Below are 27,632 nucleotides of genomic sequence, written 5' to 3'. Positions count from 1 at the left end.
TTTATAGAGTGATGTTGTTAGTTTGTTTCTGTGTTCTGCTTTTAAATAGTATTTGTGTGATATTTCTGTTAGTCTATTTCATAGTGTTGGTAAGTTGCTGATTTGATGTGTATAATTTACTGGAGTGTATGATGGTAGACTGAATGCAGATCTTAGAATTTTGTTTTGTTGAACTTCGATTTTCTGGAGTGTGATATTTGACATATTATATGTGACTTGACATCCATACTCTATTAGTGGACGGATGTAAGCCTTGTATATTTGGATAATGGTTTTTGGTGAGCATTTTGAGTGTTTGCTGGTTAGAGTTATTAAGTGTGAAATACGTTTTCTAATTGATGAGTGTATATTGTTAACATGTTTTTCCATGTTAGTTTTGTGTCGAAAGTGATGCCAAGGAATGTGATGTTTTGCTCATATTAATGGGCGTATTTCCGAGTGATAATTTTACTTTTCTAGATTTTTCTTTGTTTTTTTTTAGTTTCGTGTAGAAGGTGATTGCTTGTGTTTTGGTTGGATTTAAAACTACTCTCCGTTTGTTACTCCAGGTCGAGTCGTTGTTGAGTTATTCGTGCACGCGAGACATGGCCATTACTGGGTTTCTGGAGGTGCTCCAGAATGCGATGTCGTTTGCGTATTGTGAATTATGCGTGTATGTTAAATTAGGGAAAGGTATGTCGCTGACGATAATAATATATAGTAGTGGAGAAAGGACTGATCCTTGGGGCACTCCTGCAGTTATATTGAATGATTTAGATATAGTTTTATTGACTTGTGCTGTTCTATCTGTCAGGAAGTTTGATATCCATTTAACTATAGTTGGGTTTATTTTTAGATGAGGTAGTTTGTATTTGATGGCATTGTGCCATACGCTGTCAAATGCTTTTTCAACGGCTAGGAATACACCAATGGTTACTTGGTTGTTAAAAGTAACCATTGTAGACTGATTTGGTGAGGTGATCTGTTGTTTGTATGTTTTTTCTGGAAGCATTTTGGGATTCTGGAAGAATATTATTTATTTCACAAAAGTGAAGAAGACGGTTGGAGATAACCCTCTCCATCAGTTTGCCAAGGCAGCTTAACAGACTGATGGGACGGAAATTATCTGGATTTGTCCCGTTAGTTTGTTTCTTTGGAATCATGGTTATGATGGCTTTTTTTCCAAGTGTTGGGGTAATATCCAGTTGTTAGTGAAATGTTCATGATGTTTGTGAGGTGTTGTAATAGGAGAGTAAAGATTTTTTCAGAATAATGTTTGGTGTTTGGTCATGTCCGGGGGAAGTGCTTTTCAAGTTTTTAATGTTGATTTTTAGTTCGGTGATGGTAATTTTCCTGTTGATTGAACATGAGTATGTTTCCAGTGTCTCGCCAGGGAATTGTGAGAATGAAGCTTGGTTTGTATTTATGAAGTTGTTGACATGATGTTGGTGCTGTGTGTCAAAGTCGATTGAATTTAGGTTGCTGAAGAAGGATTCGTAGTAGTTGGCTTTCTCTACGTCTGTCCTTGCGATTATATTGTTGTGTGTGATGCATTGTAGCATGTGATTTGTGTTTTTATCGGAAGAAATATTCTTGCATTTTTTCCAAAATTTTTTTGGATTGTTTTTACTTTTCCAAGTTTTTACCAAAGTTTTACCAATTAGTTTCTTTTGCTATTTTAATTTCTTGTTTAATTTTTGCATTTGTTCTGTTAATCTGTGTTTTGATAGATGGATCACGTGTTATAAAGTGTGTTCGTCTTAATTGCCTGCGTTTGATTATCAGTGGATGAATTTCCGATGATTATGTGAGTGCTTTATCCTTGTTTTAGAGATTGTGTTTTTTATGGCTTTATGTATGGCTTCTGTAACTTGATTTACACAGTTGTCTAGTTCTGTTTTGTTGTTAGCATGTTCAATTTGGTGGGGTAGATATGAGTCTAGTGAAGCATTGAAAGTGAGCCAATATGTTTTGGTGTAAGTGTATGCTGATGGAGTCACGCACGGCAGGGTGGCGCGGGTGAATCATACAGTAAATAGGGAAGTGGTCACTCGTGATTTCGTCATGTACTCTGAAGCTGGAGATTCTATTTACTATGTCCTTGGGTGCTATGATGAAATCAAGAACGTCAAATGAGCCGTTGGCGGCTGAAAAGTGTGTAGGTGTGTGGTCGTTTGTTAGGTGCATTTTGTTAATAGAAAGAAAATATTTTATGCACAACCCTCTGCGCGTGTTTCTATTTCCTCTCAGTTCTGTGTGTGAAGAATTAAAATCCCCAATGATGATTGGTTTAGGTTTACGGTTAACACATTTCTGTAGGAAGTTAATGTCGATATCTTTAGTGGATGAACAATATATGGCTAGAATTGGAATTGTTAGCCGGTTGTCAAAGTGTATATTACAAAATATGGTTTCCTTTATGCTTGATCTAAAAGAATCTTCCATTGAGATTAGATGTGAAATTTCTGTATTAAAGTAAGCTATTATGCCTCTATTGTTTTCAGAGTAAGGTATGCTGTGTGTGATGAACTGGGATTGTAGTGTTTTTTTCTCTGTGCAAAGTGTTTCTGAGACGATGATAATGTTGGCATTTATATGTTTGTTTATGTTGTAGATTTCTATTCTTTTATCTTTAAGGTTTCCTTGGCAGTTGATATGTAAAATTTTAATGTGTTGTATCATTGTGATGTTCTACTTCCCTTGCATGAATTCTAAGTGAAAGATGGTGTGGTTTGAGATGGGGAAGGTGAAAGTAGTGTCTTGCAAGGCTGCAAAGAGCCTTGAGTGACTCGTGTCTTGATTCGAAGGTAGGGAATTCACTTAATTCGATTAGCATTGCTAATAAATTTGTAGTGAATTCCGTGGGGTTAAATGTGTGTGTTGTTTTCGTGCGTGTGACGTCTGCGTATGTACGTGTTGATTGTGGCTGAGTGGTTGTGTTTGTAATCTGTGAGTCTGTTGGAGTTTTGAGTAGTGGTTGTTTAGTGATGTGAGTGTTGAGAGGTTGTTTTTACTGTTCGTGGTTTTGAAAATGATTCTGTTGCGTATCTGTGTGTATTTAGGACAACCTTTATAACTAGCTGCGTGAGGGCCTTGACAATTTGCGCATTTCACTTGGTTACGCTCATTGGGATACTGAGCAACCTCGTGAGGTCCACCGCATCTCACGCATCTGTCTTTGGCCATGCAGTTGGTTTTTGTGTGTCCGAACCTTTGACATTTATAACATTGTAAAATTGCCTTTGGTGTGTTTTCTCCGCTTCGGTCGTGTGTTTTTTGAAGAATAGAAAGCAACCGTCTTTTAGTAGTTTGTCCTGGTCGTCTTTATTGTTTACGGTTACTTTGACTAGTGGCGTTTTTTGTTTTGTTTTAAAAGAGATAATTCGTTCTGATTTTGAAATGTCATAACCTTGTATTTTCAGTTCTTCAGTGATCTCGTTATCTTCGATGTCGAAATCGTCACCTCTGATAACGACAGTTGACTGTGGAGTGTTGTGTTTTGGTGTGTTGATAGTGGCTTTAACCCCAAAGGCATCCTTGGGCCAGTGAGCCAAAATGTGTGCGAATTCTTGTGGTTCCGTGCATTTTAACATTATTCTTCCGTTGGGAAGACGTTTAATATCTTTAAACTGGATGCCCGGGTAGTAAGCCCTCAGTTGTTTTATCTTCCTCCTTTTGTTATTCATTGTTTTACTAGTCCTGACAAGGACTAAGGGTTAATCTTTTTAGTAAAACTCAAATTATTGCACAAAAACAAAATATTCTTGGTCTCTGTAATACGTCTATCGCAGCTCCCGACAACACGTCCGCTCTGCTCGACGTCGACCTTGAAACTTAGATTTTAAAAATTGGAGCATGTAGCTTTTAGATGTAATGTTCTGGCTGATTTACTATAGTGTAATATCAAATAGCACTACACACATTTGGGAATTTTCTATGATAACATTAAAAAATCACCTATTTATTAAGAGTTATTATTTGCTTTGCGAAAAGTACATAAAATATTCTATGGTACACAACACAACTCTACTTGGTGGACAGTTTATGATGAACTAAGATATCATGTACAAGTTTTTACACAAAGAACTACCTCAGGAGGAATTTTGTGCAAAACGAAATTATAATAAAACTGGACATTAAAATAATAATCAAAGGATGCAACTTAAATGGTACAAAAGAACACGTAAGCTTACCAACTCAGATTATCTTAAGCTTATTTCACTGAGCGGCGGATGTAAATCTAAGCTGTCTTGCTACAGAGCTTAGGAAACTACTCGTATTAAAGTCGACCAAGAAAAATATGTGTTAACAGTGTGTGTTACCATGTTTTTCAAAAAAGAAACAGGATCAAAATAAGATATTCAAGACACCTGGAGTCCAATTCTCATCAATTACCTAAAAAAAATTCAAGAACATTCATCAGTGACTTCGGCTTGGTTGTGCAAATATTAAGTAAACTAAATCTGCTTCTTATGCATTTGTTTTGCCTTTATGAAGTTTATAGTATGAAGTTTAAAAACCCTGTAGAAAACGAAACGGTGTGTTTTAAATTTAAAATACGTTAGTTTCTTATTTGTACACAGTGTAGAGATAAAAGAAAAAGATATTATAATAAATTATAGCCACTTTTTACATATTGGATTCATGTTGTCTCATAAATGTTAAAAACCAAAAATTTGGCAGAAAATCAATTTTATCCGTAGTTTATCCATAAAGAAAATACTAGCTTTCACATAGTTTACACATTAAGATGTCAACATTTCACATTCAGTTATTGTCTAGGGTTGTGCAGGTGTAGTAGATTGTTAGACACACTGTTAGTAGTACAGTTGGTGTGATTGAAATGATTGTTTGTTTGTTTGTTTTGGAATTTCGCACAAAGCTACTCGAGGGCTATCTATGCTAGCCGTCCCTAATTTAGCAGTGTAAGACTAGAGGGAAGGCAGCTAGTCATCACCACCCACCGCCAACTCTTGGGCTACTCTTTTACCAACGAATAGTGGGATTGACCGTCAGATTATACGCCCCCACGACTGGGAGGGCGAGCATATTTAGCGCGACGCGGGCGCGAACCCGCGACCCTCGGATTACGATTCGCACGCCTAACGCGCTTGGCCATGCCGGGCCAATTGAAATGATACAGAAGTAAAAGTCCAGTCTCAATGACCGAAGGTATACAGGATGTAGCAACAATCATTATTGTTGTGCTGAATCTAGTAGGTACATCTTGAAACATGGCAAGACTAAATATTTACAAAGAGAAAACCATCCTTTCACTAATGACTCGCTCATCAGTTAGCCTAATATCAAAGATATTTGTATCAGCTAGTATTCGTACTGGTATTAGTGACCATAGATTAAAAAAAACATGAAAAGACCAAAGCTGTTTCTCTCTTTCTCTATCGACCTCGAAAACCAATTGGAATAGATTATTTTAATGAGTATCATACAACAGCTACCATTATTTTAACTGCTCATAGAAATGTTTTAAGTTTTTCAAATAGAAACTTTTAGCTCATAGTTCTGTTTTTCCTTCACTAATTTGAGAACTAATTCACTTGTGAACATGGGAGGTCAAACCCTTTCGACTGATATGTTTGATCACATCAAAGGTCTTGTAGATTAATTTACTTTAATCCTGCCTGAAAGAATTTCAATTTGAAGCGAGGCTGGTAGAGGTCGAGATGACTAATAAAATAAATTTTGTTTTATGCCCTGCTCCACGCATGATTTTAAGGACAAATTTTGAGCTTGTAGCTTCATTTCTTGACCGTTTTAAGATCTAATACAATAGCGGCTACAGACGATTCCCTTTTTTAATATCAGAGCAGAGATCATTAGTAGTTGCAAAGTACAGTAACACGTTTTAATTATATACTTCTATAAAGAGGAATTTGAAATTTATTGAATACCAGGCCTAATAACTTCCATTGTTTCATGCAACTATTTAATATTTACCGCTCAACAATGTTTGTAATAAGCGTTGAAAGATTAAGTTCTTCAGTATAGTTACAGTCCATTTGCAGAATGAATGACATTTGAGATTTCACATCATTGTTCGTCAACGCACGACAGTAATGCCATGTGTTTTGGAATGGATTTCTTTTAATATTTACATGTAGATACTCTTTCTTCGATCATTTTGCGTACGAAGACATTAATATACCAAATTTCTTATAAATTTAGTTTTTGTAATAATTTATAATCATTTATAAACTGCCCTACTCCTGGAGGCTTAGCGGCAATTCTAAAGGCTTGTTACGTTTCAAACCAGGTTTCTGTACCCACAATGGTTGCATCACAAATAGCCCCTTGCGCTTAGTAACAAACTAAAATTAAACGTAAAATATATATGTAAAGACGGCTCGTTTGGGTTGAGATTTTTTTTTTTTTTACGTAGAGGAGCGAACAACGTTTCGACCTTCTCTTTTGTTCGCTCTTCTACGTAAAAAAAAAAAATCTCAACCCAAACGAGCCGTTTTTACATATATATTTTTCTCTACAAGTGGGTTTTCTCGACGTCAATGAAAATTAAACGTAGTTATTAGGATTGTTATATTATCATCTGTATTTGCAACTGTCTCTAAAATCACATCAAAATAAAATAGGAGAGCTTCATAAATAAATTTTGGTAAAAGACTACTAGTAAGAATCAGGTACAAGCTGTTATCTCTCTAGATGTGTATTCTTACAGTACTGGAATCCAGCAGTGATGAAACTACCACGTATGACACGTACTTGAGATCTTGCTTTAAAATGAGCCCTTACATTTTGAACAAATATTCTCTTGACTTCTTCACTTGACACAAAGTTGGCCTGAATGACTGCGGGGACAGAATTTAAGTTCTGTTATGTATGGTTAAGAACTGATATTTTGCTGCAGTTATTTATTTATTAGTTCTTTAGTTACTTAGTATCTATGTTATCTTAATTTTATCAGAAGTTTCAATATCTGGGATCTTAAGAACTGCTTTGGATTTCTTGATTAGTTCTTTCAAATATTATGAGCACATAATAGTAGAAAATATAAACCAGTGATACATTTGGTTTGATGATCTGACTTACTTGAAAATACATAAGGAGTGGAATGCGGAGAAGGAGCATACCTTGGTTCATTTCCACCAGTTTTAATGTCATCTGGAGTGGGAATAACCAGGTACACAGTGTATGGATTAATGGTACTATTGATGGCAGTTATAATGTATCATTATGTATTCTTTCCCTGCACGTTTTTACCTTAGACCAATACTTCACTTAGCATATGACATCTTTGTGTTTCTTTAGCATGACTGATTGGTGTATCGCTAACAACAATTGTGGTAAATTATTATTGATTCCATAATTTCAAAAGTGTCTCAATTTCATTGCAAAATGTTTTACAACCATACGAATGGCTTTGCTAAACAATTTGCGATTTCATTAGCTGATAAATATGGTATATATAATATGAGAGTTGATTTACTCAGTGGATTATTCTTTTGCATGGTGTACATTTGCACCTCAAAATGAAAAGGTTAGCTTCAAAATATGACAAAAGACAGGTCTTAACACTTTGAGGTATTCAGGTATATAAAGCATTTTATACCTTTCCATTTTAATGCATATGTATATATACATTGTTTTTTTGTTTATTCTGAGGACATATAGCCTTTGGATAATACATGATCAAAAAGTCAAGCTGATTTCATTCTAATTGTTTTTAGTCTTTGTCATTCCATGGAGGTAATGTCTATCTGTGCAGAAATATTTGTGAAGATCCAACTTGTACAAGAAGGTCTATAGCAAAGTCTTCCACATACAGATCAGATGATATTCTAAGGTTACAGTCACTCTTAATGTTTCAATGGGAATGTCTAGTCACGTGGCTAATGTTAGTTGCTCTAAGCAGGCCTGACATAATCAACTGAAATAAGTAACGCGAAATTTATTCAGTCTGGAAAATCACATTGTTTGAATTGGAAAAACTGGAAAAAAGTCTTGAAGAACATAGTAGAGTTGAATACTATGCGAAAATCCTAGGGTTGCACCATTGAGTCCTTACCCCTTTTGTGCACAAAGGAAATAAAGGTAAATAAAAGTTCCTTTACTGATGTTATCAGTGGTCTTTTAGCTATGTATTCCCTTATTGATTACCATCCTTAATGTCAACAAGTACATTCCATGGTTGCCGCCTTTATCTTACTGATACAGAGGAGATCACAATTCTGCCAGTATAATTGTTCTGGATTTAATAAAGGGCTTTTCATGTGAGTTGGTTAGCTCATCAACTCGTTTTACCCCTGCATGGTCTGTAACATACATCTAAGATGGTGTTCATCCCATTATGATTCAGATAGCATTGTGAACACTGGAGTTAAACACACTTAATGAAAAGAAACAGCCAGTATCCAGTGAATTTTTTTCTGGCAGTGTTTCATTTCAAGACCTTGGCAACATGTAGAAACCCAAATTAATACAAGCTCAATCGTGACAGTATAGCCTGTTAAGACTGGACTTTTGTATAGTAAGGTGTCTACCTCTTGATAGAGCCATACATTTAAATTAAATACTTGCTGTATGTTTTAATTAATTATTATCCCATCATTCATTTGTTTTGCTTTCTGCAATCCATCAGAAGAACCCCTGCTCTGAATTTTATTCATTACGTAGAAAATAATTAAACAAATGGAATAATAAATATTAGACTCTTTGTTGCTTTTTGACTTCTCACCGTCCCATAACTTTATTTTGATGGTGCATACTACTGGAGAATGGCTAATCCCGTGTGTAAATTTTCAATTATTGTGCCGCATTCCTGAACTTTCCATTGATAGTGATGTAATTAATTTGAATTTTAACTTTAACTCCAGGTTTTTTTTTTTCAGTTTATACCAGGCCTGACATACTTTAATATTTCATATAAAATGTTTGGACACAATATTAATAGGATATTAACAGTAGTTACTTACTACTCGTTTTACCACACATCTCTGATCTTTTACACTTACAGAATTTTTAAGGAAATATTTTTAATAATAACCATTCCATCGTATTCCTTCAAGAATTGCACCACAAATCTTAGGAAAGATCAGTTCTTCTTAATTAATAGGAGTATTATAAATTAACAATTTTGTAAAACAGAGAGTTTTAAAATAAATGTTACTCTGCGAGATTTGTTTTGTAAACTATCAAAGCAACTCTAAGAAAAACAAAGTTTACAGTATTTAAGACATATGGTCATATATCTCATTTTATTTGGATTTTAGTTGAGCTGATATTTATATAAATAAGCAGATATGAAAATGAGTCACAAATTGCATATGTTGCATGAAAAACTCCTTTAGGATGTTTGTATAGAATAAGTCATTTTAAAAGGGGTTTATATCATTTGTAATATAGGTAAAGTGAATTTTAAGGCGATGATCATTATAGCATACATATGAGTGTTAAATTTAAAAATTATGTATGTATTATAAAATGTTTAACTCTTAATGAACTTCTTCAGTGCAAGAAACATATTATTATCACAACATACAACCCTGTGTCCGAGTCGTTAAACAACATTAGATTGTACTCTTCCAGAGTCTCATTCTTTCCCAGCATTACACTGTTTAAACTTATAATTTTTCTTAAGTCTTTGTCAAAGTTAATCTTCTGCATCGCACCGAAATTACACTTTAAGTTTCTAATAAGTTATTTATTTTCTGTTTGATTCCTCCAAGTAAACGAAAGATAAGATGACATTTTTTGGTTCATTTCAATATGAATTATCCCACCCACATGACCAGAATTTAACAGAGTTTCTTGGGCTTTCTTTCTGTATGAAAGAGAAAACTGAAACTGTGTTTGATAGAGAAACATTTTAACCTTTACATTTTTTAATTCCTTTTCAAATTACCTACACTTTTACTTTCTCTTTTAATCAATGAATGAGCTTCACTTTGTGTTAATATTAGTCTCAGGTGCAAAGTTGTATTAGGAAAACGAACAAATTAGAAGATAATGTTTGAAAAAGGCCTACTCAAATATTAATGTGAACTATCGGTCTTACGTTTTTGCTACAACTCGACGTAGGAGTAAGCGCAAACATTTTAAGATATTCCCCATTCTGATATAAGGACAGCTGATTTCTAAGTAACAAAACTATTAAGAGAAAAGACTTGCCGTTTCATCAGTATTGGTTAGTTGAAGTTTTTAAAACAATCGTAAGAGTGGACGGTTTTTCTTTGCAAAGTTTTCAAGAGATATTTAATAAATTTCATGAAAATATACTAATTGAAGAGCGTTTAACGTCACGTCATATCAACTTAAGCTACTGGCATAAATAACGATTCTTGATGTCGGAGTGATGACAAGAAAAATATAAATTTCATGACGGTATTAGAAAGCAAGTAGTAAGCACTGTTTGAGAAAGAAATATCTACCATCATACATTTTAAAGAATCTTGTTAGTATTGTAAAGTCATGTGTGTTCGGTATAATATCGTTGCGAATTTAAAGCTAACGTGTGTTGCTAGCGAGTATCACTTTCTTATTTTTTATTGTGATTTGTTGGTGATAACTGACAAAAAAGTCGAGATATATAATCGAAAACACTTTATGTGTGAAATAAGTACCGATCAAGAAACACCCAAAAGCGATTTAATGTGGTACGTACAGTTATGAACTCAAAATTTCGGCAAAACTGTAACCAACATTTAAATCACTGATAAGAAAATTTCGTCACATATTCAGTCCTTCGGTAGAGAGGCCGCGTGTTCAGTGTTTACAAACGGAGCCTGATAAATGTATTTCCGTATTTTGGTGTTGTTAACTAATATCTATTTTGTTTGAAAGATACTCTATTAAATAATATTATTTCAGGTTCAACATATGTGTGTAGTTGGTCACTGTTATATTACAAATTGTTGACTATCATAGGAAAGTGTATATAGTAATATGATTATGTGATAATTACTTAAAAACAGTGAGCCCTTATGAACGAATTAAATTTATCTTGATTTCTATTTGGACAATGAGTGAACCCGTTGGATTCAGCTGATTCTAAATCGTCATTTGTAAACGCGTCTTTCTCTAAGTATATTTAAAGCGTTAAAAGGAGAGGCTTTAGCTCTCTCAGTGCTCCTACGAGGAAGTGATTTGCTGTGGTGAAACGTCTACGACATCGGTATTGGAAGACACGTAACGAATTATGTTTGTTAGTGGGTTTTTCTCTACAAATCGAGAATGTTTCTCTTTCTTAATGCACTTTAATAAAAGAACGATCTGGTATTTCTAACGACGAGGTACACGAAATGAAATGAATATTGAATAGAAGCTTTAATGCGTAGGAGTAGTAACATACTCTTAATGTTTTTAATAAAAGTCTCCGAGTAAAACGTTCCTAGTGATTATTTGAAAATTTCCTCTGTGAGAAAGTATAAGAACATGAGCTTCGTTTGCTGCACGTAGTTAAGGATGAATAGAAACTTTGTTTGTTATTATTCACTTACTTATTATCTCTTTCACAAATACAAAAACATCACATTTTAAGAAGGTGTAAAATACTGGACAGGGGCAGAAAGATAAATAACTATTACAAAACATGGGTTTCGAACAAATTTATTTTGAAAGTGTTGAAGAGATGTTGTTTTACACTTGTGGCTTGGATTTTTGTAGGCGTATTTTACAATAGCATATAAGGGAAATAACATTTCATTTCTAAAATAAACTTTCATTAATCATCAATTTACATAATCTCCCTCCAGTAAATAGGTACTTTGACTTGTTGTCTATATTTTACTTTCATTTTTATAAATTTATGCAATTAGTATTACACAACTGAGTTTTATTCTTGTAATTGTTAACATCTTTTTCCATAGTTCCTGTTGGTTTATATGATTGAAACAATGTTGTTGTTTTTTTATTCTTTCTCCTGTATCTCATATAACTCACAACCTTCAAATGCAATTCATCCATATTATCGTATTTAGAGCATGTGACTCGCAGTCTGCGAGTGTTAGACACGAATTGCGTAATCGAATGCATTTATCCTTTCAGTGGTAGTGGTGTAATTTGCTACGATCAGTCACACTACTCGTTGGCAAAGAAGAGCCAAAGAGTTGGTGGTAGATGGTGTTGACTAGCTGTTTTCTCTCTACAGTATAGTCTTTCATTTCAAAATTGGGAACGTTTAGCATAGATAACTCTCGCACAGCTTTGTGAGAACTTCAACTAATTACCTTTTTTTTGGTGATGTGAATTACCTGTTATTCTATCAGCTCTGGTTTGTTTTTTGTTTGTTTTGGAATTTCGCACAAAGCTACTCGAGGGCTATCTGTGCTAGCCGTCCCTAATTTAGCAGTGTAAGACTAGAGGGAAGGCAGCTAGTCATCACCACCCACCGCCAACTCTTGGGCTACTCTTTTACCAACGAATAGTGGGATTGACCGTCACATTATAACGCCCCCACGGCTGGGAGGGTGAGCATGTTTAGCGCGACTCGGGCGCGAACCCGCGACCCTCGGATTACGAATCGCACGCCTTAACGCGCTAGGCCATGCCAGGCCACCCTCTTTATGCCTGCGAGCATATATATAGGATAGTTGACATAATAAGTAATATTCGTTTACATTTAGATTACGATTAAGTTTCAGAAGTGGTGAATAAAGCGAAGTAAGCTTTAATTACGTAATCTTCGTGCCTTTATTTTAACATGGCGGAGGAGGATGAAGTAGATTACACGTCAGATACTTTTATCACTGTTCCTCTAGAAAAGTATGTTCGAAACTTGAAATTTACATGATTATTTTTTGCTCTTTGTTTGAGGAGGGGAAGTATGAAGAAATTATATACTTAGTCATACATTTTTAAGTTGTAGATTAATGTTTATAAAATTTTAAGATCTGATCGAATTTAAGTATAGCTCAGTAGTAAGCGTAACTGTAAAACCTAGGATATGACGCTAACCTTATGTAGTGAAAATATTCACGTTTCTAAAATTAAGATTTGAAATTCCCAAGTTCTATCCATATAACAATTTTTAAATATTTGCAGGCAGTAAGATTATATATAATAATTAAAATTTCTTAACGTATTGGACACAAATTTAAGATATGGAGAAGACGTCTATACAGTAGTAGCAGTCTGAGTTTCATAGATTTTTTTGTGACACTTAATAAAAATCTTCTTTCTTTTTGAAAAACTAATCATACCTTATCTATTTGCTTCATTCAGGTAACATTAACAAATCGGTATTTACTCTTTAAGTGATGTCGTTACAAAAAACATAACAAGCTGTAGTGATTTTGTGCTGGCTTTGATTTCTAGTATTATTTTTGTCACTGAATTGTTTTATGAAAGTTTCATTTATTAGACGCTCTAAAACAGTTAGATAATATTTATAAGCTAAACATTCTCATACTTATAAGTCTTCAACTTAAATGTTGCTACAAGTATCTTTAATTTGAGGGCTTAATTTGAATCCTCATTCAAATGTTTTAATTACCTTTACCATACCCAAAGAAATTCTTGCTGATTTGGGTGCTGATTTGCTTCTCAGTTTGATATATCAAATTTTAACAAGTAAGCTTATGTTTTATCAAACAAGTTTTCTAATATGCATGTTTCAGGTAATAAACATAACTACATTCATTTCACTTTTGTAGTATTATTTATGTTATAGGTGTGTAAAAAAATACATACAAAATTAATGTACTGATGAGCCTCTAAACTGCTACTTACCATGTTAATGTCAATGCATTTATAATGCACACACACTGAACATTCCAGATTGAGCACAACTAATGTATGTATGCTTACTGTGCCAGATTACTTAATTTTGCTTTGGAAACTTAAAAATTATAATACCATCTTGTCTATTGTGAAATTAATAAATCAGTGTAACACAATCCTGGTTCATAAACTGGATGTTACTACTAATCCTTAAGTATATTTTAATTATGAAATCCACTGTCTCCTTAATTTTGATAGTCAGAAACTTCCAGTTCAGTAATAGAACTCGGTAAATGAACTTGACCTACAGTAGATAGAAGGCAATAAGAAATATTTATGTGTATCATTGATGTGTGTATGTTTGTAAGCAGTGCTTAATACAAAGGTGACAACATAAATTCAAGACTTTATGTAGTGTCTCTTTACAAGTAAAACAGTTTAAATGATGAATAAATGATGACATTAATTTGTATGGGAAGACAAGGTAAATTGTTGAAATGTGTAATAGAAACAATTAATACTTCATAAGTTAATGGAGTATATCCAACTTCATTCCAATGATATATTCTATTTATATAATACAATTTTTTACTAATCTTTTAAGAAATTTATTTTTCTCCTTCACAAATGTCTGTTAATGAATAAATGGCTTCATAGAATTTCATTCAGTAGCTTGTTACTGTCATGATAATAAGTTTACCACAGAACTATCTGAAAAAAGTTTCACTTGGAAGTGTGAAAACACAGGATTTCTTATTGATTTTTTTCTGTTTGAACATGTGATCTATAAAAATTGTCTATATTATAATATTTCTACCTCTGGAGCCCTGATAATAGCCAATATAAATCCAACCTCTTGATCACTGACTATTTATATTTAAATCAATCAGTATGCTCTGTAATATCATGTACTTCAACACCTAACAAGAACTAGTCCTAGTCCTTATTGCTTTGTATTACAAAAATGTTATTTGAGTACACTATTTTATCTCCTCTCACAAAGTGTTTTTTTCTAACTCGTACTGCTCTCTGTTGGTGCTGATTTTGAAACTTGCATATCTGCATACTAACATGCAAATAATTTTGCAGCTGTTAACTACTTACTTGGCAGTGTTATTGAATAAATGTGTTTTTCCTTGAAGTTTAATAAATTTATAAGTTTTTACTTTCTTGGTTTTTCTGCTTTAGTTACATTGTTCGTTACCATTTTTATTCTTCTTTGTAGAAAGCTACAAATTATTTTATATCCTTTTTCAAGTTCATAAGTTATGCTCCTGCAGTTCAGATTGTAATGATGACAACTGCTGCAAGTACTATTATTGACCACATCCAATGGGTCTGAACCAAAATTATTGACCCATGAAACGACGGCTCTGTTTTGTTGGAAATTGATCAATTTCACACAGCAATTATAATAAACTGATGATTGTCCCATCATAGTTTTCAGTGATTGGGAAGTTTTGGATTTGAACAGAATTTTTCTCCCTCCTGAGTGTACCTCTCAGTTGCATATTGTGTCAGGCCTCTTCTCTTTTGATGGATTTGGTTATTAAGGCATGTTAATGCCTTAAGTTTCTGTCCTTATTCCCAGTTTCCTGTCTTCTGCCTTTGCTCTTCTAATAGACTAGTCTCTAGATTATTAGTTTTGTTTCCTACTTTCCTGGATTTTTTGGTTCATGTGAGTTGTTTTGGGGAGCATTTGCATTGAGGGAATCAGTATGCTCTGACCCACAAACTGTGGATGATCATGCTTTTGATTATAATTGTTCAAGTTTGATTGGACTCGGTGATCCTGTACCCTTACTTTATTCCTTAAAATATGAATTCATTAATATTACTTTTGCATGTAGTGAACAACTTGTAATGCATAATGCAAAATTTATATATGTGATTATAAAACAGTAAAGTTAAGTATGTATAAACCCAAATTGATTAGGAACAACATTTTAAATAGGTATAAGGAGAAGGTGAGACAATGTGTTAATAACCTTTTGTTTCTTCCCATCCAAATTACTGTACACTACAGTTAACGTCTCTTTCACCAACCCTTTTTTATATTTCTTAAATATAAAAATATTTATATTAAATATTTCTCAAATATTTCTTAAAAATCTGAAGTCCATTAAGTCCACAGACTTTCTGTCATCTAGATAACAAATAAATTAACAGATTAGTAAGGTAAGATTTCCCTATAATAAATCTGTTTTGGCTTTCTTCTGGAGTATTCAGTTTCTATAAAAATATATTTTCATATAATTTTGACATATTTTTTATCAGTGACATTCGACCAGGATTAGTTTTTAACCACTTGTTGAAGAGAAAACATTAAATAGAGAAACAACAAATTGAAAGTAAAAAACGTAATTTTCAAAAGCCTATAAGACAGCTAGAGGAAGAAAATTGTTTACAAGGAATTAGTAATGCTCTTCCTGAAAATAATAAAGGGCTTGCTATGTTGCAAAAGATGGGATACAAACCAGGAATGAGTTTGGGAAAGAAATTTTGAAAATATTTCATTGTAATGTTTTTTTCAGAAATGCTTACCTGTATTGTAATTTTAATTCCTGGTTTTTGTATTTTCTTACATTCTTGTAAACCTTTTCTATAAAGTTTTTAAATGTTTATAACTTTAAATTTTATATATGTTTTAATTGAAAAAAAATGTCACATTCATTTTCATTTCTTTTGTTATACCAAAATTATAAGCTAGCCAACTTTTTAAAGAATTTCTATTCAGAAGGTTTCACTGAATATGTAATATTTTTATGTTTCTTTTTTATGATGGCCTTTGCCTATTCAAATTGTAACATGGTTGATAAAACTTAATCAAACAAGACCATAATCAGCTGGCTTGTTGATAAGAGGTAAATTGGTATAGTCGAGTACAACATGGTTTAGCTAAACCTACCTCACCATGTTCTGTGAAAACATTTCTTATCATATTGCAGTATTACAGTTCAAGAGTAATTTAAAGTTATAAAGTAACATATCAACAAGCTAAGTTTTTATCATTTTGTTACAGTCTCTACTTGAAACCCCATTGAATTCTATATTTGCATATATGTTTGAACAGAACAGTGTTTATAATATGATTAAATCACTAACTGCTGACTTCTCAAAGCAATTATACTACACCATAACAAATATTCAGAAACAATTGTTGGCTAAGAATTGAAATAACTACAATTGTATTCAAGTTACTAGATCAAATTAGCATTATTTGTTTGGAACTAGCTTAACTCTCCTCCATGAGGATTATAAATCTATGAGGGTATTATGGCCAGAAAAATTTCAGGAAATTCACAGACACTAATGATTTCATTCAAAGCAAGATGAAATGAACTCATAATCAAATTTTGAATTCTTTTATGATTTTGATTAATAAGATTTCAATAAGTAAAACATTTTATTGAATAAATTTCAACTTTTAAGTGTTGTTTTTAATATGTCCAAGAATGACTACAAGTTCATTTTTTACAATTAAATTTTTCCCTTTAAGTAGAATGCACCTATCTGGTCATGATAGATTTAATGTAACAAAATGTTTTGGAACCACATGGGACCTATTGGTCCATCTCAGCTGTTCCATCCTCTAAGCTAAAATATATATATTTTTAAATATCTTAAATCCAGCCCTTATTTATATACTTGTGAAGCATTTTCTTAAACTCATTTAAACTTGGTGCACCCACAATATCTGAAGACAACCCATTCCAAAACCTGACCATCTTTAGAAAAATAAAACTGTCTTAATTAGCTAAAGATCACTCCTATTTTGCCAAAATTTATACCTGTGTTCCCTAGTCCTGCTACTCTCACTGTTAGGTATGATAAAAACAATGCATCAATACTATAAATTCCCTTTACAATCTTGAGCACCTCAGACAGATCTCCCGTAACTCTTCTTTCTTTAAGAGAGAACAATTAAAGATTTCAAACTGTCCTCATATGACAACCTCTTCATCTTAAGCACCATTCTACTAATCCTTCTCTCAATCATTTCCAACAAAATCAGTGTTTTCCTAAGGTAAGGAACCCAAGACTGAACATAATATTTAAAGTTTGGCCTAACCAATGGCTTGTACAATGAAATTATAACCTCTATAGACTTGTGTTCAGTATTTCTGTAGATACAACCTGAAATCCTATTTGCACACTTCTTGAATGACTTCAGAGACTCATGGCTATTACACAAAGCCTTCTTGTAGCTTTGCACAAAATTCAGAACAAACCAAACCTCTTGTAACACTTGGTTATTCCCATCTACCATAAGTTTTCTCACACAGCTGAGTTAAGAGTTATAACAAACAAGCGTACCCCTACTCTATTTAAATGTAACCCATCCATTACAATAAATCTCTCTTTTTCACTCAATGTATCCTATAAATCAACCAGAAAAGCTGTTCATACTTGAACCAAGCATTTATCCTTAGTGACTTATTTATAGCTTCATCACTACAGTTAATTTTGGCAGCATCTTTGATAAAACTAACTTATGACACTTTTCATTAAATGATTCTTAACTAAATGCATCTCTGCAAGCTCCCTTTATTAAATTTTCTGCTCTGTCAGTTATATTCTCCTTCTATATCACTGGGTAGGATAATCTGATTTTCTGTGATGACGAGAAACCCACTTGAAGTAGAAGTATATTCTAAAGACGGCTGGTATAGGTATTAAAACTTATTAAAATAGACCTTCTTAGGTCATCTTCAGGTTAAGAAAACTTTAACATTGTTCTCTATTTTAATAAAAGTTTTAATACCCATACCAGCCATCTTTAGAATACATGATGTGATTCTTTTCTCCCTTATTAACATGCTGGTTATTGCACACACATGCCTTTTCAAGGAATCACCTATAACTATATCCTCCTCATCATCCACATCCTTTGCTGATCCTTTGGTTTTTCTTCCATCTAATAGTTCCTAGTCTTCAGGTTCAACAGAATAGGCACTTTGTAACTAACTTTATTACTTTTTACTCTAATACTTTTCATTGTGCCTTCCTGAAAGTCACTACTAGCTGATTTATTCCTTGCACATAAAAGCTTAAGCTCCTCCTGAAATTCTGCTGCCATTTCCCACAGTCTACATATCTCTATCTGTTGCCTCTTGTTAAATTATGATAGGCTCCAATGTATAAACTCTACATAAAAATTGCACATCTTCATTATTAGCTTCCTTAAAAGTACATGAAAGTCCTCGGTTCCCAAATAAATCCTACAAATTGTGAATGCTTGACTCTTATACTAGTCATAAACATTGTATCAAAACTTATAACCAGAACATAAATAGTTGATACCAAATACCAGTAGCCTATTATTTACTGTTACTGTTTTAAGCCTAATGTTTAAGAACCAGTTAATTTTTTTCTGAATAGTTTGTCTGCACACTGAAGTAGTAAAGCTTATCTTTAGCTATATAGAACATAATAGAACATAATTTATTAGAACCAACAATGTACTTAATTTTAATAATAAAATGTATTTATGTATTTGCTGTAATACAGCCCGATTTATATTATAACCTGCTAATATCTATAAGATGAATTTAAACTAATGGATCCAAGTTTGAATAAACAAGTTAATTCTTAAAACACCAAAAGACAATAAAAATAGTAAAACATGGAACAAAACAAGTATATCTATTAATGTTTAAAGTTATCAATTTTTAAAAGGTTTCTGTAGCACTTTTCTCGTGTGGCCTAAGCTTAGGTTAAATGTAACTGCCTTTTGAAATGTATAGAAGACACTGTTTTTCTTTTATTGTTAATAGACTCGGGAATACAACAGCCAATACCTCTGGTAGTTAAAGCAAATAGAACTGGACTTGGCAAAGAAGCAGAAGATAAAATTCAAGCTAAAAAAAGAAAGCTTTCTACCTAGCCTTGGTTAAAAGAAAAGCAGAAGATGCAGAAAATGCAAAAACCAACTTCCAACAGTATTCAAGGAACAAAATAGCTCAGAAAAGACTTCTTGCTGACTTGAGAAATAGCCAGAAAGCATGTGAACAACTGGATAAGTAAGTGTGTTGATAAAAATTAGTTCTTGATATGGATCACAATTCTCCTTCTTTTTTTCTATATATTAGATACTAATTTTTCTTCAACCCTCATTCAATAAAATTTTCAAAGTTTCTTTTTGGATACTTTGTGGTTTATTTATAGTTTTGACACCAATAGCTTGAGATAGATACATAAATATATTGACTGTATCATTTCTTATTCCTTGAACTGTGTTTTGTTCTAATATTTACTGTAAAAAATATCTTTCAAAGATTAGAAACACATTATTGTCATTGTATATTTCAAATTATTGACATTATTGATCCTAATAGGATTGTTGGTAACTTTAAAATGAGTGATTAGTATTAGTACTACAACTGTTAGAACATTCTGCTGAAAGTTGAAACACTTTCATTTTAACAGGTATAAGTATTACGTGCTAAATTAATTTAGTTAGTTAGTTCTTTTAGATAAAAAAAAATTCACAAAATTATAGTATATGTACGTACAGATGCACAATTTTCTTTCATAAAATTTTGGCACCAACCTGTCAATTATTTCATCTCTTACAATATTTCAAAACATTTTACTGTTCCATGTCAGGTCTGAAGTGAATTAAGAAAATATTCTAGAAACATTGTGGGTAATGTAACATCAAACAACTCATACTAAAAAGAAAGAACTTAGAGTATATAGCTTATTCTTTTCTGCTTAGAAATTTTTAGAAACAGTTATAATCATCACTGAATTTCAGGATATTGAGGTACCACATGAACCGTGGTTCTGGCCACACAGTGAAATGATTGATGCCAACTTGAATGAATCTGATGATGATGATAATGCTGAAAAGGAAGAAGAAGAGGAATTAGATGTGAGTATACTGTATTAGAGTAGTGTTTGGTTCCAGTAAGGTGAAAAACTATTAATCAGTAAGAGGTTGTTCATTTGTGTTTCAAATAATTCCACAGATAAAATTATTATCTTAAAATGAGTATTATCAGAAAAACTTGCTGGAAAATATATTAGCATAGAAATGTATAAACCTTTATTTTCTGGTTAAAAGTGTTATTTTCATAAATTAGCATATAAAGAAATTGATTCTGGTTAAAAGTGTTATTTTCTTAAATTAGCATATAAAGAAATTGATAATGGTCTTCTTTACTATAGCCATCAGAAAAACTGGAAATATTGACAGCTTACCTCAGAAGTACACATTTTTACTGTGTATGGTGTGGAACAGCACATGAAGGTGAGAATTTTATATATGTATATATGTTGGGTGAGAGACAAATAACTCTGAAACACAGAGATATACAAAAATGATTGTTATTGGTTTCAAATGAGGTGTTATGATGTCATCAAGATAATTCAAAATTGCATCCATCAAAATGTTTGTTAATTTTCTCCACATGGTTGGTTAGTATTAGTAACCTGATCATAAAGTTACTATCATAGTTTCCATACTATAACTTTTAACCCTACTGACATATCTTCTTATGGTCACAGGCCATGCCATCGTGTTTACAGACTTGTACACAAAATGTTATTAAACTATTTTGGGACTGTATGTAAATAAGTTTGGCATCAAATTGTTCATTTAATTTAAATTTAGTATTATACATTAGTTAGGTTCTTAATTTAAAAATAAATATTAAAAAAAAAAACCCTAAATATCAATTTCTGCATGTTTACATGAAAAGTTAAATGCAGCATTGGTTCAAATTAGATTTTTGTGATGTTCAGATGCAAAGTCTATAGCTACTAATGAATTAGATTTTCAAACTATCAATAATTACAAACTCAAATATATTTTTTCTATTTTCTGAGATGTTCATATATTTATTGAATCAATTCACTTTTTTTTTTTTTTAAATGCTTGCATATCTACACTGGTTTCATCCATGAACATGCACATAACCAATCAAAAGCTGAGAATGTCCCATAAATGGTTTTCTCAGCCTTTGGAAAGTATTTGCTTGGCAAACTTTCTTTTTATGTTAGTTTTCAAGTAGTAAGATAAGACATTGGTGAGCTTGAAAATTCATATTTTTTTAAGACCCAAATATAGCTTAATTTCTAAGCTTGATAAATTGTAGTGGAACTATATGGTATTGGTATAATAATTTATGATTTTTGTTATTTCAAAATGTATATATAAAACCCAAAAAGATTTTATTTTGCATCCTGTACGTTTAAAGTTGATGAGGCTTAGAAACTTACAGCAAGCAGCAAACAAATACACAGTTTGTAACTAGAAAAGATAATTGTTTTCTATACTTTTTTATTTACTGTCGCACCAAACATGCTCGCCCTTTCAGCTGTGGGGATGCTATAATGCGAGGTTCAATCCCATTATTCATTGATAAAAGAGTAGCCCAAAAGTTGGTGGTGGGTGGTGATGACTAGCTGTCTTCCCTCTAGTCTTACACTGCTAAATTAGGGACGGCTAGCAAAGACAGCCCTTGTTTATTTTTGCACGAACTTAAAAAAAAAAAGGACGATACGATGTAGTTATTAAAGTCATAGTTTACCTCGTGTAGAAGCTGCTGTTATTGTGTTTTGAATTTAATTATTTAATCTAGCAGATTCCTTACTAGATATCAAAGCAAAACTAGTTTAGACGTTATTTAATTTTGTAGAAATCAGTATTTTTTATCTTAACTTAGGTGAATCTTGGCCAATCAATGATACAATCTGGAATGAACAAGAAGAACCAGTTCCTTCTGGGATTTTCATACCCAAAAGGTATGTATTCTCAAGTTCCTTCCGAGATTTTCATACCCAAAAGGTATGTATTCTCAAGTAAATCCTGACTTTTAGCTAAGTGGTTGCCAGGACGCACTGCTCACAATACCCGGAAAGCTGTTTTGAGCTCCTGTCACACCAAACACATTCAACCTATTTAGTCGTAAGGGAAAATTAAAGTATGACGGTCAATTTCATTAGTCGTTGATCTAAGAGTAATCCAATAGTTGACAGTGTTTGGTGTTGACTAGGTGTCTTTCCTTTAGACTACTATTGCTGAAAAGATGGTTGGTGTATATAGCCTACGTGTTGTTTCGCGCAAAATTTAAAAGAATCGAAATCAAATAGACTAATCGAAAAAAATTTAAAATTATAAAAATATTTTAAAATAGTTTCTTATCAAATATGTAACAGTTCATGTATATTGTATATTGTTGTTCTTAGTTGTTTTTATCTCACCATAGTGAACTTATGTTTTGATAAGAATGTGTACTATTGATGATTATAATCTGTTATCAAGCAGAAAAACTGTTAACTTGACATTCAATGAAAAGTATGTAATCCAATGATATAATTAGGTTTCATAGTTACTTACATAATCTATGTATTTCTTCAAGTACGTTGCACCTTTGCTGCTTGGCTAAAACTAGTTAAACACTACCTGTCATATCATCTTTGCCGTCAACATCTTGTAGAGTCGTTTTCACTTATAATTTGTTTTGGGACCTTAATTCTTGTATTTTTGATTCAAGCAGACAAATTTGGTAACATAAGTTTTATGTGACCCTGAAATAACCGTAATTCGTTATCTATTCCACCATATAAATATTCAAGCACGTTTAATAATCATTTGACGAACCTCAACTACTGTTTTTCTCTATACACAATTGCAACTATTTTTCATTATAAGTAACTTTAGTGTGGGTATTATAGTAACTTGTGAATGAGAGTAGAGTAGAATAAGTCAACTCCATTACATCTGCAATATCCACTATTATCGAGCACCTCTGTATAATACCAGGACTCCACAATTTCACTGATATACGACAGATCTAGTAGTTATTGAAATACTGTTCATACTCTTATACTGTCTGAACAATAATTGTTTTAGTGTGGATCGTGATATTTACCAATTTTATCTCAGTTGTTAACCATTAACATTAAGGTACTGATTTATCAATATAACACAATTCATTTAAATAAATATTGATCTTCTCTCATACAAGTCACTTTTGTGTAAATATACTATGACAAATTAATTATTTGTAAGTATTGTTTCTATTCCAGTGGCTTTGCCTTGAAGAAAATATCACTAAAGAAGAGGATTCAGGACGGCCTTAAAAGTGTGTTTGGTCGTAAGCATCAATACAAGCCACACAAGCAGGAAAGAATAAGAGGAATAACAGATCCTCTCGACCAGACAGAGTCCTGGTGTCACGACTTGTAAGTTCTAGGTTTATATAAATTGACTAGGATACCGTATTTTCATACTACATATACTCAACGTAATGTATAGCTTTACGAAAAAAGTTTGACTGAACTTATCGCTTCTTACGGCCCTCTCAGAAACATACATTTCTTACTACACATATCCATGTAATCGTTTTTCACAGTGTACAGTTTAGCCGAAGGATATACACTAAAGCTTTTGCGATAAGTGGCTTTGTGGATAGCGTTGTGTGCCTTTTGTGTATTTTTTCTCATACGAGTGAAAGCTATACTGACTATTTAACTCTCTTTTACCTGACACTAAACATTTAGAGGGTGAATAACTTGAACATCCAATTGACATTTAATAGGCGTTTTCTTTTGGTTTTTGTATGAGACTCTCGTACATTTCAACACAAATATTCTCTGGTTAAAAACTGAGAGTTCTTAATTTTCCAACTCTCCTGAAAAGTCTCTCAGTAGCTTGATATCGATATTTTCAATTGATGGATATTCTATGCTCACAAGGCTAAATGGCAAGTTAGAATCACTTAACATTCCTAATTCTAAACAACTTACCAACTACTCATTACCATAAGAAACTTTAGCCGTCTGTTAGACCCAAAGAATGGGACTGACTGCCATTACTATAACCCAAGCACAACCGAAATTACGGGCTGTATTTAGCTGCATTGTGGCTCGAATATTAGACACTGAGAAACGCAACCCTGCATACTGAATATCAGCTACTGCTGGCCAGTCCAAGTAGAATATAATAATTATAAATTAATGTTATCTTTTAATCTCTGAAAGGATCTGTTTGAAGGAAGAGTGATGTGAAAAATGTAACAGATTTTAACATGTCCTTAGGGTAATCGACGATTTCTAATTTAAAATACGTTTTATATTAAACTTTAACTTGTATTGGCTTCGTATATCATACAGCTTCGTTGGACTTCTTTGAACAACAATGTCGTAGTTTCTTTTTTGTTTGTTTCTTACTATCATCCGCGTGGCATGAAAGTAATTGGATGTCTCACCTTTTTAATCTATGCTTGTATAAAAGGGAAACAACAATCTGTGCTTTAACAACATTTTTTCTCTCCAAAACACACTCTAGTAGCAATGATAATGAAGAGATCGAAATAGATAGCTCACTCATTGTGGATTACCCAACTGGTCGTGTTATTAAATTTCAAGAGGATGGAAAACGTGTTGTAGAGACAGTAAAGTCTAAGAATAAACCTTACGGATTTTGTATTGCTAAGAAGATGTTAAAGAACAGTAATGGTAAGCAGTCTCTTGTTTGTATCAGAATAGCGTTTCTTTTATTATTATTATTACAGTAATAGATGACCTGGAGAGATCACCCATTTTAATCATTTACACCACTTTTTGGTAGTGTGTTGTCTGTCTATAACTTAGTTACTAGACACAAAATGTTGTCACTTAAGAAACGCTTAACATTGCAATTTGTACTGCCGTGACGTTAGTGAATCGTGCACATGCCACGAATTACGAGAATAATAATACAATCTGTAGGATACAACAGAGCATGAAGTAAGAACTTGAAAAGCAAGAAATTAAAATATTTGTTACTATTCATTCTGATTTTATCTGCTCTTGATACAAAACACTTCAGAGGTCCCTTCACCAAACATCAAGATGATTAATATATGTCGTGAGTGCAAATCTGGTTTGTTTGTTTGCTGTTGAATTTCGCACAAAGCTACACGAGGGCTATCTGTGCTAACCGTCCCTAATTTAGCAGTGTAAGACTAGAGGGAAGACAGTTAGTCATCACCACCCACCGCCAACTCTTGGGCTACTCTTTTACCAACGAATAGTGGGATTGACCGTAACATTATAACGCCCCCACGGCTTAAAGGGCGAGCATGTTTAGCGCGACGGGGATGCGAACCGGCGACCCTCGGATTCCGAGTCGCACGCCTTAACACGCTTGGCCATGCCGGGCCGAGTGCAAATCTAAAGAAAGATGATAGGATTATGTGTTCAATTTATTATTTTTAAATGAATTAATTATAGGGGAAACAAAATTATCATGGCATAATCCGGCAGAAAATAACGTGACGGTTAATTTAAAATTACAATAACAACAGTTTTGAACTGATGATGATGATGTCGTATTAAAGGTCGATATGATGTAGTTATTAAAGTCAGGATTTACCTAGTGTAGAAGTTGTTGTTATTGTATTTTGAATTTAATTATTTAGTCAAGCAGGTTTTGCATCGTAACTGAAACAATTTTATCTTAACGTTTTAAAATTTCACTTCAACAGTTTTGAGCCCGACTTGGCCCGGTGGTTAATACATTGAAATCGTAATCCGAGGGTTGCGAGTTCGAATCCCTGTCACACGAAACATACTCGCCCTTTCAGCCGTGGGTCTGTTATAACTGTCGGTCAATCCCACTATTCGTTGGTAAAAGAGTAGCTCAAGAGTTGGCGGTGGGCGGTGATGACTAGCTGCCTTCCCTGTTGTATTACACTTTAAATTAGGAACGCCTGGCATAGATAGCTCTCGTGAAGCTTTGTGCGAATTTCAAAAACAAACAAATTTTATTGGTTTTACACTTTGCGCTTAATATGGTTTAAAAAATAAAGTTTGTAAAACAGCTAGGGTGAGCATAGTGCAGATAGACCTTTGTTAAGATTAAACGCGCGCACAAACAGATTCACTCCGAATTGTCGTAACAAATTGATTATTGTATGGCTTAGCATATTCTTCACTCAAAGCCACCTATGGAATAACTGCGCATAGCAGTTCCAGGTTTTAAACTTATAAATAAGATAGAAGTTAATTACTCAATAAAACCATTGTCCTTTTCAGCCTACGCCAGAGCAACATCCTGCCCATTTAACAGTTTCAATAGGTAAAAACAATTATTCGATATGACCTAATATGTTATCTTTCCTCCTGAAGTTAACAGCCAAGAACAAGTCCATAATTTGAGGGATAAGTAAGGTAATAAATATACGAATTGAGCACAGTCAATGAGGACCAATTTGCTCAGAGCACGTTGTATTACCAACAGTTATATAACAGTCTAGAAAAAATTGCGTTATCATGCCTACATAGTTGTGAGTCGCTATTCCATGTGTCTTTCATTGATTTGTTGTTACTTTAAGGAATGTTTTTGTTGTGAAAAGAGAAGAGGAAGGATTTTAATTTGTTAACGCAATCTAAATATTCAAACATTTTCTTTTCTTATACGGACAATATGTTTTCAAGCTATTTTGTATTCGTGTCTTACCTCACTAACATTGTTGAACAAAGCAAGTTAGCAATTCATAGACGAATTTTAGTAAATAAGATAGACGCACTAAATAGCAAAAATTACTACAAAGTGTACATATATGTATATATTTATTGTTTTAATAGTTTCGGGAGTTTTCATCACTCGTATGAGAAATTACGAAACATTTATTTCACTCACTGGGATCCTTGATCCCGGTGACGAAATTTTAGAAATAGATGGCGTTAGTGTTAGCCAAAAACACATCATAGATATCCAAAATATGATAATAAATACCAAGAAAATACGCTTCACAACCCTGTCTCTTTTGAATTTGGAAGGAGAAATGAATACATGCAAAGAAGATAAAATGGATTTCTCATTGTAAATAATAATCTGTGTATTTATATATGTTACGTTTCTTGTTTAAAATTGTAAAATAATAAATTGAGAAAAGTTTAAATTGTATTGTTTATTTTATTAAATGTATTGCAAAATGTTGTATTGGATTTTATTGTTCAAATGA

General features: G+C 32.9%; 1 protein-coding gene across 5 annotated transcripts in view; it reads left to right on the top strand.

The window, feature by feature from the left end:
• The first annotated feature begins 12,179 nt into the window (after nucleotides 1-12,179).
• LOC143224669 (uncharacterized) overlaps nucleotides 12,180-27,632 on the top strand; it is a 38,242-nt gene continuing 22,789 nt past the window's right edge. The window contains exons 1-8 of one of the 5 annotated variants that reach the window (XM_076452828.1): nucleotides 12,180-12,714; nucleotides 19,449-19,694; nucleotides 20,432-20,548; nucleotides 20,845-20,926; nucleotides 22,344-22,422; nucleotides 23,710-23,865; nucleotides 24,974-25,140; nucleotides 27,253-27,608. In XM_076452828.1, coding sequence (XP_076308943.1) covers nucleotides 20,477-20,548; nucleotides 20,845-20,926; nucleotides 22,344-22,422; nucleotides 23,710-23,865; nucleotides 24,974-25,140; nucleotides 27,253-27,494 — 798 coding nt within the window. In that variant the 5' untranslated portion in view covers nucleotides 12,180-12,714; nucleotides 19,449-19,694; nucleotides 20,432-20,476 and the 3' untranslated portion in view covers nucleotides 27,495-27,608. Of the gene's footprint in view, nucleotides 12,715-19,448; nucleotides 19,695-20,431; nucleotides 20,549-20,844; nucleotides 20,927-22,343; nucleotides 22,466-23,709; nucleotides 23,866-24,970; nucleotides 25,141-27,252; nucleotides 27,609-27,632 lie in introns of those variants that run through there. The other 4 variants (XM_076452829.1, XM_076452827.1, XM_076452830.1 and 1 more) reach the window with 4 other exon arrangements.

The sequence above is a fragment of the Tachypleus tridentatus genome, chromosome 9 (genome assembly GCF_004210375.1).
Source record: "Tachypleus tridentatus isolate NWPU-2018 chromosome 9, ASM421037v1, whole genome shotgun sequence".
NCBI classification, from domain to species: Eukaryota; Metazoa; Arthropoda; class Merostomata; order Xiphosura; family Limulidae; genus Tachypleus; species Tachypleus tridentatus.
The sequence above is the reverse complement of the archived record's forward strand: the minus strand, read 5'-3'. Positions and strand labels throughout refer to the sequence as shown.